Genomic DNA, 13545 nt, shown 5'->3' on the forward strand with positions numbered 1-13545 from the left:
TTTAATTAAAATCTATTTTTATTATATTTGGGTTTTCTTTGTGTGTTTTTGGAGACAGTCTTTTCTCTTTACTTACTAGGATATTCATTTCAAATGGGAGTATTTAGACAAAACCTTAATGAAAATAGTGAAAGAAAGTGAAAGAAAATGATTGCTTAAAAGTAATACCCCTGTGTGACAAATAAACAAACAAACAAACAAACAAACAAACTAGCAAACACATGAACAAATAAATAATAATCATAATGATTTGCTGTCAATTTGGTTATCCCTCGTTATTTAGAAATAAAGAAAGGCTAAATAAAAATTGAATAAATAAAAAGGACTTGGTTCCGTGAGCACGTGACCACATTTGGAGGACCGCCCCCGTCTTCCCATTGACCTATCAGCGGGTCGGTTTCCAAACGCACATGTTACAACGTCATTACTATCTTCTTACGTGTCAACATGGCGGCATCCATGGCATCCCAGGCTGCAGCAAGAGGACTTAGGACAGCTGCGTCAAAGAACATTCTTCTAGACAAATTAAAGGTAATGTAGCGTTCAGGTTATTGGCAGGTCACTCCTGCGCGGGCACAGGAGTTGTCGCGGTGCTTTGGCTTCGCTGTCAGCGTCTCAACGCGCTGCTGTCACTCTGCCAGAGCTAGCACGTTAGCATGCGTGAAAAACAAGCAGAGCTCTGGGACAGATAACAGCAGAACATAGCAAACTCTTCAAAAAAGCTCCAGAAATGCAGAATAACGTGGGATGTTTTTTTTAAATGGTTCAGGGTTAGAGCAACTTTAAATATACTTTAAGAAATATTCATTACGTTTCTACTTGGAACTATAACTCATAGAAAGTTCCAAGTAACCTTCATTTTTATCATGCTGTGCTTGCATTTTAAGTGCAAGTCAATCGTTAGCATTTCTCTTTTTAATCGTATTCTTATTTTCACGTTTCATTGACATCTGTGCTACTTTGTATGGTCATTAATTTGGATAACAATTATTTTTCTTTTTCACAATAAAGTCATCATTATTCTTTAAGAGTATAGGCCTGTTTTTTTTTTAATCAGCGCAGAGTGCAAAGGGTAACTCTCTTGCACTTTGAACTTTAAAGAGTAAAAGCTGCTGTTTATATCTTTCTGCCTGACGACTGCTGTGTGATATCTGTGTTTTTGGCAAACAGAGTTATGGCCGGAGGATTCTAAAATGCCAAAGGAGTTTCCAACAATAAAGTATTCAATCTGACCTTTTTAATTTTTTTATTTTAACCCAATGTTTTGCAGGTGTTTTTCTGAACCACCAATCCCTCACCTTAATCAGTGACAGAGAAAAAGGAAAACTTTACATTTGACGTAGCCTTACAAGCTTACTCTAGCTATTCTGACTGGACACGGCAAACGTTCAACATTAAAGCCTGCAAGCCAACCTTAGCCAGCCTCAGCCATTTTTAGAAAACCTAATGTGTTCCTTACAGAATTACTGCTTGAAAACGGATAAAACAAGCAGATCGTACTTCTTACACACAGGTCTCCATTTTTATTATATTTTTAAGCAGTTTGAAGTCCCACTGCAATCATCTTTTGATCTATTTTAAAAGCGTTCCCAGCGCTTATTTTAAGGGCTTATATCATTCTATTCTTAAGCCTTTCAGAGTAAATTATATTCATGTATATGATAACCTTTGGCACACTAAAGAACGATTTATTTTTATTTTTTTGCTGATCATTTTCCTACCCACAAGTAAGACGACTCGATCTCAGAGGCACTGGCTTTGGCTCCTTGAGAGTGCTGCCCATTTCATGTCGTCAACCTATACCCGGCCTCGGCAGCCTGTCTGTGTTTTGCCAATTTAAACAAATAACACTTTTGCAAAGATGCATGTGCATATTGTGCTTATAAAAGGAGAGCGTTTTAGCTGATCATTCTAGCTTTGCAGTGAAAGTGTGTTTGTCTGATAGCCTGGGGGATGGGTGAGTGGGTGGGGGTGTGTGTGCTGGCAGCGCAGATTCTTCCTGGAAGGGGCTGTTCCCCCATGTTCATATTTAACAATGTGGGAACCCACTAGTTTTTGTGGATTGGTAGGAGCTGGTGCTCAGAGAGCAGGGTTTAAACGAATGGTTAGAGATCCGTGAATGGAGCAAAATACCTGTTTGGGGTTCTCTTTTGTGAGTAATTAGCATTATAAAACACTTAAAAGCTCAAAGAAGTTGATTTTGCTCAATCCACTATAGGCCTTTTAATTATTATTATTATATAGTTTTTAGCCATAAAACCTGGGTCGTTTTTTAGGACATAATTTCTGCAGAGCGGCAGGAGTCCATTAGAAATTTTTCTCTAAATTGTGGGCGGGACTGTTGGTGCAGTGTAGGCCTGCTCACACTCCTTCACACCCTTTTGTTTACACTCTCTCCCGCTAGCTTACAGCCGCTCACACCCCGAAGCTAACATTAGTGACGCAACAACAATGACGAGCAATGTCAATGCCATCCAGTCGTACAGTTTAGAGGCATAGGCCAGCTTTTTCAATTACAAGCTTTTTCAGTTGTCTTTTTTTCATCTGCTCTTGTTTCACCATGATTTGAATAAAGAAATAATCCGAAACACAATCTAAATTCTCTTTCAGATCATGCCCTCCATCATCAGAAAAAGTGTAAGGGTTCTGTGTTTTGTTTGGTTTTTGTGGTTTTTGGTCATGCTCTATGTTGTCTTCAGTCACACTGGTTCCAGGTTCATCGTGATCCACAGCTGTCGTCGGTTCAGTTAATTTCCCTCAGCCTATTTAAGTGTCTGGTTTTCAGTTCATCCTTGTCAGGTCATCTGCTCTTTTATTTTCTGTCACCATGCCTGGTCTCCTGCATTTTGGGTCCTCCACCACCAGTTAACAAGACCATGTTAAAAACACGAATAACATGATTTTTATTGGAGTAGGTCTTTAAATGGCAGCTCCAGTTGTGCAGGCCTAATATATATATATATATATATATATAAAATCAGTGACATGTAGGGTTACATTCATGTGTATAAATGTGTTTAAGAAAATAACTGTTCCAAAAGTTTAAATCTCATTTTGACAGACATTTTACCTGGCAGATGTTTGTTGTTGGCTTCTCCCACTAGTCTCTTGCTGTCTACCTTCTCTGTTTGGTTCTCAGGCGTGAGAGGCGATAAGAGAGATGATCTGGAATTCTTTCTGGTCCATCGCACACTATCAGAGCCTGAACTGATTGACAGCCAGGTTTACCACAATAGAGTCAAATCAGCTCTGACAGTGTGTCAGCTTAGCTGAGAAATTCAATTTGCCATGATTTGTCAACAACAATACAAAGGACATACCAATATTCAGATGGTTAGGCTCCAGGATGATGCACAATAAAGGAGTGGTGGGATGTTGTTTCTCCCTCTTCCATAAATCAAAATCTTTCAAATTCTTGTCTGCAAAGAGAGATACATTTCAGGTTATTTAGGCTGTCACTACATAGGTCTTTTGAGAAGGTAAGCCTAGGAATAATCCCAGTGTCCAACTCCAGCCTAGTTTGAAGGGGCATACTGGGAAGAAAGGTGGCTCATTGAGACTGTCGTGAATATTTTACAGAGGGGGGTGGAGAGCCGCTGTATGCAAAGATTTCTTTTGCTGGAACTTCAAACAACATGAGGTTTCCCCATCTGTCTCAGCCAGAACACATTTACATTTCCTCCCCGCGAGGGACACTGGAGGACGAAGTTAGCTCTTACTGGATTTGAATATCTCTCCTCAAGGTTAATAGCCGTTTCTGTAGCTGATGTGGTGCTTTGGCTTTCTCAATTATTTAAAATGGCTGCAGTCATTTGGAAATGTTGCCAGCTTCTAGAATGAGGAGAGCAGTGAGTAAAGGTGGGACACGAATCAACCTAGTGCCTGCTGTTGTGCTGTAGATATATTTAAGCATTAGGATGCTGAGACAATGATAGTAAAACCTTGTGACTGAGTAGTTACAGACAGAAATCAATCAAAGTGCTAATATTAAAGATTATAGTCAGTCTATCATTTTTGAAATGCAGGGAGACTATCAGTTGGGAGTGTGGATTTGATTTTATGTTTGAACTTTGTGCTTTTATCAGTGATTTGACTTTTCGTCAGACGTGAATAACTTGTAATTAAAAGTACTCTTCAAGTCATGTGTTTATAGTTCTAATTTTTTTAACTGTATGAAGCATTTAGCTGATAATTTTTAAGTTTCAAGTAAGACTGGATTTAAAAAACAATTTATCTAATTTGATATTCACTTAAAGAGTTGAATATAGATTCATAAAGTTTATAAATGTATTTTCTTTTATAGCAAAGTTATGGATATATGGAGAACATATTTTACAAAAATATAAATATTTTTGCTTTTAAATGGAAATTTGAAAACTTCATCAAATTAATTCATCTTCTTAACTGTTTTGTCCCTTCCGGGGTCATGGGGGGCTGGAGCCTATCTCGGCCACTTGTGGGTGAAGGCAGGGCACATCCTGGACAGGTCGCCAGTCTGTCGCAGGGCAACAATCACACACTCATTCACACTCACATTCACACCTAGGGAAAATTTAAAGTAACTAATTAACCCAGTGCTTCTTAATGATTTTTTTGCCAGGCCCCCCCATAGGAAAAAGAAAATGTTTCCCACCCCCCAACCCCCATAACCTTCCCCCAGGTTAAAAAAATATGTCAGTCCTTATTCCAACTAGAAACATTTTGACCAACTGAACCATTTGATGTTGAGAAAAATTATTAAATTAATAAATAATATTAAATCTAAATTGATCTGAAACATTAACAGCACCAATATATTTAACGTTTTTAGTCTGAACAAATGGGTATAAAACATTGTTCTTATTTTTTTTTCTAAATGATGTATTGTTTATTTAGGATCTCATAAAGTGCAGCTGTTTTCCTGCATGACCTGCTGTCTTTATGTCTAATACTGACACCAACTAAACCACAGGCAGACAAAGAATACATTTATGGAAACAAAAGAGACATTATCAAAATGTCTACAATAGTTCATAACGAATGACATTATTAGCATGAGCTGAGTCATCTAAAGGCAGCGATCATCCTGGTGTTGCGTAATCCAGGCAGTGCTTGGAGCGCTCCTCCGCGTGCCCCGTTTCACCTCTTAGCCTGAGCCCTCTACCCTTCCCTTTTCGACAGGAGACGGGAACGCGCAGCTGCAGGAACGGGGATTCAAAGGTTTCAGGCTGTTACCAACTCGGTGATAGAACAGATAAAAGGAAACCAATAGTGGCAAAGATTTTTTTCCGAGCACTGAGCCGCTGTCACCCCCCCCCCCCCCCCCCCCTTAAATTTGCACCCCGTACAATTGCCCGTATTACCTGTGTATAAAACCGCCACTACTGCCACTATTTGAGCAGCACTGAATTAACCTATGAAGCATGTTTTTGGATGATGGGAGGAAGCCATAGTCCCTAGAGAAAACCCATTCATGCACGGGGAGAGCATGCAAACACAGAAGGGTCCTCCATTGGTGTTTTGTTTGGGTCCCCCAGCAGGGATTTTAACTACTCCCTGATTGCCTAATTTCTTCATTTGTAAAATTCAAGCCTCAAGCACAAAACGCACTACAGGCGCTCAAGTGTTCTCTACGACCTGTTAACCTGTTAACCACAGCATGCCGGTTTAAAAATGTGCCTGGACAACTCAAAAACCTGTAGCACCCTTATGGATCAACTCTCGTACGGGTGCATAGGACAATAGCCACAGTTTGTTTCTGAGAGGGATGAGTGAAAGCAAACCAAACCAGATGCACTTCCAAATCCTCCTATGAAAGAAATCTAAGGATAGGGTTTATTGTTTATTTTTTTCTTGAATGCTGCTAGCACTTAACATTTTGACACCTTGGACATACAGCCACAGAATTTGGTTGAAGTGTTTTCGGCATAGAAAACCAAGAAAATCATCTTTTTTCCTTCTTTGCTGTTATGTATCTTACAGTGCAGCAGTTCCACAATGACATGCATATGTGGATGTACTTTGAAGGTAAAAATGAAAGTACAACAACTGTCTATGACAATTTTATATGACAACCTGATAGTAACAGATGTTAGCTGCTGGTGCTGGTTGACAGGAAGAACGGAATGGGAAGTTTCTATATTTGTTATCCATGAAAAAAGAGATATAGATGGCATATACTTTTTCTGTCTAAAAATACCATGAACTAGCTTTTTTTACCTACTTGACTCAGCTGTGTTGCTAAGATTTGATTTTCTTTGCAATCATGGTTTCTCTTAAAAACTGTGACAAATGCATAGTTACACGTTGGAACATGGAGTGATGTTTTTACAAACATACTACAAACCACAAGAACATTTTGGGGTTTTCGCATTTTTTCTTAACAATGCTTCTTAGCAAAACATTTTTGGGCATTAAAATCCTATTTACCTTTTTAAAAAGCCCCATAGAGCTGGGTGTGTTAGTTACACCCCCCAAAAAATGCCCAAATCTTCCCTGCTAATGCCAAACTGCCTAAATTGCTGTAGTTTTCATACATGGACTTAGTTTTTTCTTGTTTACTTGAATAATATATATATATTTTTTTCTGTGCAGGTGCTCATATTTGTATGTCTGAAAATTCGATGGAGCCAAAATCAAGCTTTCAACACAGCCTAAACTATGTCCTGGCTGCACTCAATGCCAAACAATAGCAGAAAGCAGATCAAACCCCTCACAGAAACCAAAGCATGGCTCAAACAATGCAAGAAAACTATACTGAATAGGCGGCGTTCTTTACACTAAAGGCTGAAGTGGGGTGTGTGCAAAGTGAAGCAGACTGGGGGCTTTTTGATTTTTTGGCTTCACTGAGTTTCTTAGAAAAGAAGCCATGTTCATCGTAGTTTGATCTACTTTTTAGATGTTGTGAAAACCACAAAACTTATGGAACAATCTGTTCAAAAAAGAACAAGAAAACAGAGAAAGTTTTGCCAATACAACCATATGGAATTATATAACTTGATTATTTTATAATTAATTTACCAGTACTGCTAAATATTCCTAAATGAATATGGCTTGCATGTCTGGTATGATTGCAGCCATTGTTTGTTAATATACTGTTTTTTGGTCTTGTGTTTTTTTTTGTCAAACCATGTTGTTGTTGCAAGATACAAATCCTTAATCTAATGTCTTTATGTTTTATGCTACTGTACGTTTGTGTGGGAAATAACTTTGACATATAGTTTGTGAGTTTTTTTTTTGTTGCCTTCTGCATAATGCATTTTCATCTTCCCCATGGACTGAAGTACTTTTAATAGACCTACTTATTAACAATACTAATTATTGAAATCTGTATCTTTAGAGACACAACAGTCAGCTTTCTCTTTCCTAAGCCTGTCTGCAAGAGATTAGACCTGTCCTACCTAAAGACCTGCCAATGATTCAAATCTCCCTGATCTAAATCCTGCAGCCATGCTCTGCTGCTCCTGTGCCTATCGCTGCTCTTGCTCGCCCCTCTTCTCTGCAACAGCCAGATGTCATTTCTGTTTCGTCTCTCAAATGGTTTTGGTTTGACCTTTAACTTAAAACGGCACTTAAAATACAACAAATGCTGTGAACTAATAATGAAAAACATGTTATGTTTATTCCTGTAATAACACTATTATTAATTACAATATTTATTTAAACTATTTATATACTTTAATTGAATTCCTGTTGTAAGTTTTTTTTTTAAAAGCTGTTTCATTTCAAAAGGTCGTCTTATTTATATTACTATGATGTATCTAATTATGTAAAGCACTTTGAGGGGCTATTTAGCAGGGAAAGTGCTCTATAAATAAAGTTGAATTTGAATTTAGTTAAATGTTGCTAATTTAACCTGCAGCCTTATTTTTCAAGAGATGATAACCTCTGTAAACACATAAGGACTGCATTAAAAGGTTCCTCTGGAGGCATGCTTTGGCTGCATGACTGGTTATACCACTGAATCACACTGGAATGTTTATTAGTAAATTTCACTGCTTTGCCTTGTTCATTTTCTTCATTGGTTGTCACCTTCATCACCGCTTACTTACTTCACCGAGCTTGTGTAATTGCAAAACAGTCTGATTTATAGGTTGCAACGAAGTAGCAAAGTGCCACCTCATTAACCGAGAATCATTCCACTGCATTCAGATCGCAATAATTCTGATAGTCACTGTGAGAACTGCTGAGTGTGATTCAGCATGTGCTCATGCATGTGGACCCTGATAAATTTCCCTTTAAATATTTTTGCTGGATGGTTAGTCAAATGGCTGAAGAAAAGACATTTGTTCATAATATGAACGAGAACAAATCAATTAGCGAGAATTGGGTGTTCTGTTAATTCCTTTAGCATTTGATAATGCCCCCTAAGGAGCATACTGGTTCATTAAATCTTCTGTGATTTTTTTTTTTTTTTCACTAATTAGGTCACTTTGTTTTTGACATACTAATACTGCTTGTAAATCATTAAAGACTTTAGTCACAACTGCCTTTATGGGTGAATACTGGTTGACTGCGGGGGAAAAATGGGCAAATCTTAACGGGTCACTCAGGTGGCCCATTAACAAAATTTTATGATTGTAGACAAACCAGCGAGTCTGTAAGGTGAAAATCTTTATGCACATTTTTTCTGCGGGTATGCTGTAGGCGAAAGGTTGTAGTGAACACGTAAGGATAAGTAAGGGTGAAGTGGGTGAGATGCAGGCATGTCGTACAGATTTTTCTTTTTTTGACAAGTGCTTCCCTTGCGCGCAGCCTGACTGTTAGAAATGAAGACATTAGACAGAGTTTAGTTAATGTCAGCATCCTACAATCGTATGAGCGTGTAACTTACATTATCCTTCCAAATACTCCACGATACACTTACCGCATGCATAACGATGACACGTTCCGTTTTCATGAGATGGACACATGCGCCTCAAAGAAAATGCAAGACGCACCTGTGCTCCTCTTAAGAGAATCAGCCATGCCTAAAGCTTTGGTAGAAGAGTGGGCCCCTCTCAGCTTCCAAGTAAATTCCTCTGTGGTTCTGTGATAGGATGCGGTCTGTGCAACAAGTCAAGTTGTAAAAATTCTATACCACACAAACTGAGTGGTTTCAAATACAATGTGAAAGCGTTTGGAGATAGCAACAACTTCAACATTGTCATGTAAACTGACTTAGTTGCATGCTGAGGCACATTGCCCAGATTAAGCCAATTCTCTGTTAAGGGAAATTTGTTTAAAGGGTGAGCGTTAGCTGAGATATTACATCCTGTCTATACACCACAATTGCAATGCAAACTATCAGATGCACTTCACCCTGGCCACTAGGGGTGTAACGATGCGCTAAAATCTCAATTCGGTTCGGTACTGTTGTTTGACAAATCTGCCTGACATGAACTGCTATTTTATGAACTTATATTTTATTATTTATTGTGTGTGTTTGTGTGTGTTTTACTGCCGGACACACACCTACTATCTATCAATCAATCTATCGCTCTATCTATCGATCTATCTATCTCATCTATCTATTTTTGGTATTTTTTTGGTACAAATAAAAGAAGGCAGAAAAAAATTACTTGCAAAATGCATTTATTGGTTTTACATAACAATAAATAAAATTGATCTATGTAGGTGATCTGCTTAATAAAATAAGAAAAACTATTAGCTGCCAGGAACCAAAAACTTTGGATACTTAACACTGGCCTGGAAAAAAACATTTTAACTTGCACATTTTTTTTCTTGTAGACCCGATTGTTAGTCAGGTGATGCCGTTTTAAGTTCATTAACAGATTAGATGTGTTACCTGTGGCATACGCTATCTTTGTGTAACAATGTACAATGTAGACACACAGCATTCCACCTATCCAATTGTCTTTTCACTTCATGGATGCTGACAACGAAGCCGAAGGCTGCATTTATGCCACAGGTCTTGAGGCCCAAATCCAATTTTCTGACTATATCCGATTTTTTTGACGACCCGCTTACATCATTTTTTTAAAGTGATTTTTGCATTTACACTATACAATGCTGAAACTATCAAACGTAGACGTTCTGAGGACTACGTAAACGAAGCAGCATTTCCGCCATCCGCGGACCTGAGCACTGACTGCACGGATTTAAAAAATTATGAGCGAGCAGGCCCTTAATAATATTCATGACCGTGATAAAAGCACATTTAAAAGATACGTGTTGGTCCAAACTGCAAACGTTTGGCAAAGCAAAACCCTGCACCTGCCCCAGGTTGGTCTAAGAAAATAAATAAACGGCTTCTAGCCTGTTCCAGAGCAACGGTGTCCCGCTTGATTAGTTACCGTTTACGTTCCGACCGGGACCGGACCGGAAATAGCGGTTTCCGACTACGGTCTGAAGCCTGAGGCTGAAAGGTAACACGCTGATGGGGCTCCAGCTGTCCTCGAACAGCAAAATCAGCGCACAAAAGCACCTTAATAAGTCATGTGATCTCAGTTGGTGGTGTCCTGAGTTGATTTCACTGACATACGACTCGCATTTACTGGGGAATATCCACTTTGTCTGCTTACATGGCACACGCAAATGCACGTATCCGATTCGTATCCGATTTATTTCCACATATGATAGAGGCCTGATTCTGATATGAGAAAATCGGAATCCATGCGCTTTTTTCCTGCTTACACGTTCACCGGTCATATCCGATCTGTGCCACATGAGAGGAAAAAATCGGAATTGGGTCACTTGAACCATGCAGTGTAAATGCGGCCAAAGTGTTCGTCACCTAATAGCATCTCGGAGGAAAGTCACGGCTAACATTACTTCCGCCTCGGCGCAAAGTTAAAACAGTGGCGACTTGGGGTTAGCCCCGCCTATAGCCACTAAGACTCATGGGAAGTGTGAAATCTTGTGCGTTGAATTCTTCACCATCACTGAGAGAGCTATGAAGAGAAGTCAGGTTGTTGTTGTTAGCTGTTCGTGTGTGTTCATAATAAATGGGTTTTAATGCCGGAAAGGAGATGGAGCAATCTTTTTCTCTGTCTACTCTCTCTCTGAGACTGTTTGAGGGCGTGTAAAGCATGGAGCAAGGAAGGTCAACGCAGCTAGTTAATTAGCAGCTCGGCTCTTATTTCCCCGCTATGAGAGAAAGCAGTTGGGTTGTTACAATGCATATGCGGGAAAAAAAAGAAAAAACGTACCGAAACGGTACAGTAGTGAACCGAACCGTACCTGCTATACCGAAACGGCTCGGTTCCACTACGTGTATCATTATACCTTTACTAACCACTAGAACCAGGACTTACTAGCTTTCATTTTGATTTGCCGGGAGACTGGTAGGTGTTCGACTAAACTGTGCCAAATGTAGAGTTTGATGGAGTGAGTGTTATGGTGTGGGGTTGTTTTTCAGGAACAAATATGACTAACTGCCAAAGCTCTAATTGCACGTGCAAATGGAACAACTTTCAAAGAACATTTGTATGTCCTTGCCTTGCTATTAACCCTTTTATTAAAAACTCTTTGGAAAGAGACAAATGTTGTCATCAGGTTAATAAAAGGTGTTTATCTTTAGGTGAAGTTGTGTTTGCTTTTTCCCCCCATGAGAAAAGGATTTTTTGGTCATTTGTTTGTGAAATGTAATAAGCTTTATGTATTTATTATTTATAAGCTTTTAGTAAAGAAAAAATGTAGTCTGTGTTTTATTTTATTTTTTTCTGAATGGAGGTAAAAATTAAGTTGTCATTTGGTGTACAATAAAACGCATTTTAGCATTATGGTTGTTTGTTAAAGTGCTGCTGTGTAGTCATGGGAGAGTTTGGCCCCATTAGTTTGCACAAGTCTTACTTTGCTATAGATCAGTCACTTGACTCTAATGAGCATTGTACAAATCAAGCAAGCGAACAAATCTGTTCAAGTCTGTTCATTTTCAAATAATTAAACTTTGCAAAGTTTAGGCCTATATCATTTTTTAAATCAGCAATAGCATTGTCAAAGAGAAAGTAATATATTGTTTGGAAGTAAGTTTTTTTTTTTATAAACACCAGCTGTCACTTAAACAGATGACTCATTTTAGTCCAGCTGTCTACTTTATGAGATCTAATGACTTCATCCTTTAATGAATACAATCAGACATCTATTGGTTACAACATTCCTCCACTCTGGAAAGATTTAATAAACTACCAGAACCACACGTAATCTTATTGCCTTTAAAAGCATGCATGCGTGTTTATGTAAAATATGGTTACTTGTTAATTATTCATTGAGAAACTTTAATTCAAGGTAACATATTTAGACATAAACACGTCTTTTTAAGCAGACACAAACTAACGATACACATTTTAGTACTATAGAACTCAGGTGCTAAGCTACTTTTTCCATTAAATCTGACTTAATCAGCTGCACTTTTTACATACAACTATTGTATTTTGTCAAGAAATGTTAGGCTTATTTGATCACTTATATTAGCTCTTTACATTTTTAAAGGATAGATTTGGAGATTTGACTGGCTGATGTTGGTGTGCCTGATCACAAGTAATCGCCTGCATTATAACCTTTCTATGTAAATTACAGTTTATGGCTCAAATAAATAACTAAAAGGTTCAGGTCTATTCTGTCATAGACTGACATTTTGACCCTTTTTCAATCTCTCAAACTGATGAAGACAACTCAAGGATATTGACTCATTAGGTTTAACAGAAGGGTAGTGAAAGTAGTGGCATTTGTTGAAATGACTTTGCAAAGCATCAAGTTCATTGGCTAACTATGATGGCACTTTGTACATCAAGTGCAGTTTGACATTGGGCTTTCTACTCTCAACCAAATATGAGACTGGACAATTTCAAACCTCTTAGGACAAGAAGTCCTGATGTTGCATGGTGCTAAGCAGAATGCCATATGGTTTAGCCTGAGAAGTGTTTTTAAGTCTAGCATATACTCTTATTTTGTCCTTCAGTAGTGCTTGCTGTTCAGTGCAGCTGGAGCAAGGACTTGGCAATCTGATGCATCTGCTGCCTTAGCACTTTGCCCTCCATGTGTCTTTGTAACAACCACTTTATTTTAAGACGAAGGGGTGCATATTTTATTTCTTTATTTTTAAATTGCCACTTCATGTGTCTCTATAATTGTAATAACTTTTTGAAATGCAACTTTAATTACCATTAAAATAGAACCATATTGTTGAAAATGCTTCAATTAAGGTGTAACAAGCTGGTTGGTACTTGTGTTTGCTCACTGATTGCATTTTTTCTGTTTTCATGTGGAGACATGTCAAGTTTTTTTGGTAATTCAAACATATACATACTAGTCATTTTACGTTATTGTCTATTCTGTTGTAAGTTATAACAACAATTGCACTGCAAACATTGCAAACATGTCTTTGAAACATTTAAAATGTTGAATAAAAGTTAATTGAATGAATGCTAAAAGTTGTATTTTGGTCTACCATTGAGTCTATAATTTTTTCTTAAAATTACACTCTTAAAATTAAAAGATTTTTTTGCACACATTGAAAAACTTGTTTGAAGTTTAGTAATGTATGCTTTTATCTTTTTAGATGCTTTTCTTTTTTGTGAGTTGTGAATTACCAAGCTGCACAGGTTGGGGTCAGTACACAGTGAC

General features: G+C 38.0%; 1 protein-coding gene across 1 annotated transcript in view; it reads left to right on the forward strand.

The window, feature by feature from the left end:
- Positions 1-378: 378 nt before the first annotated feature.
- suclg2 (succinate-CoA ligase GDP-forming subunit beta) overlaps positions 379-13545 on the forward strand; it is a 136113-nt gene continuing 122946 nt past the window's right edge. Inside the window, exon 1 of the mRNA XM_078947330.1 lies at positions 379-531. Within this exon, the coding sequence (XP_078803456.1) occupies positions 448-531 (84 nt within the window). The 5' untranslated portion in view covers positions 379-447. The remainder of the gene's footprint in view (positions 532-13545) is intronic.

Source organism: Oryzias latipes, chromosome 5 (assembly GCF_053564925.1).
Source record: "Oryzias latipes strain Hd-rR chromosome 5, Olatipes_Hd-rR_3.1".
Taxonomy (NCBI): Eukaryota; Metazoa; Chordata; class Actinopteri; order Beloniformes; family Adrianichthyidae; genus Oryzias; species Oryzias latipes.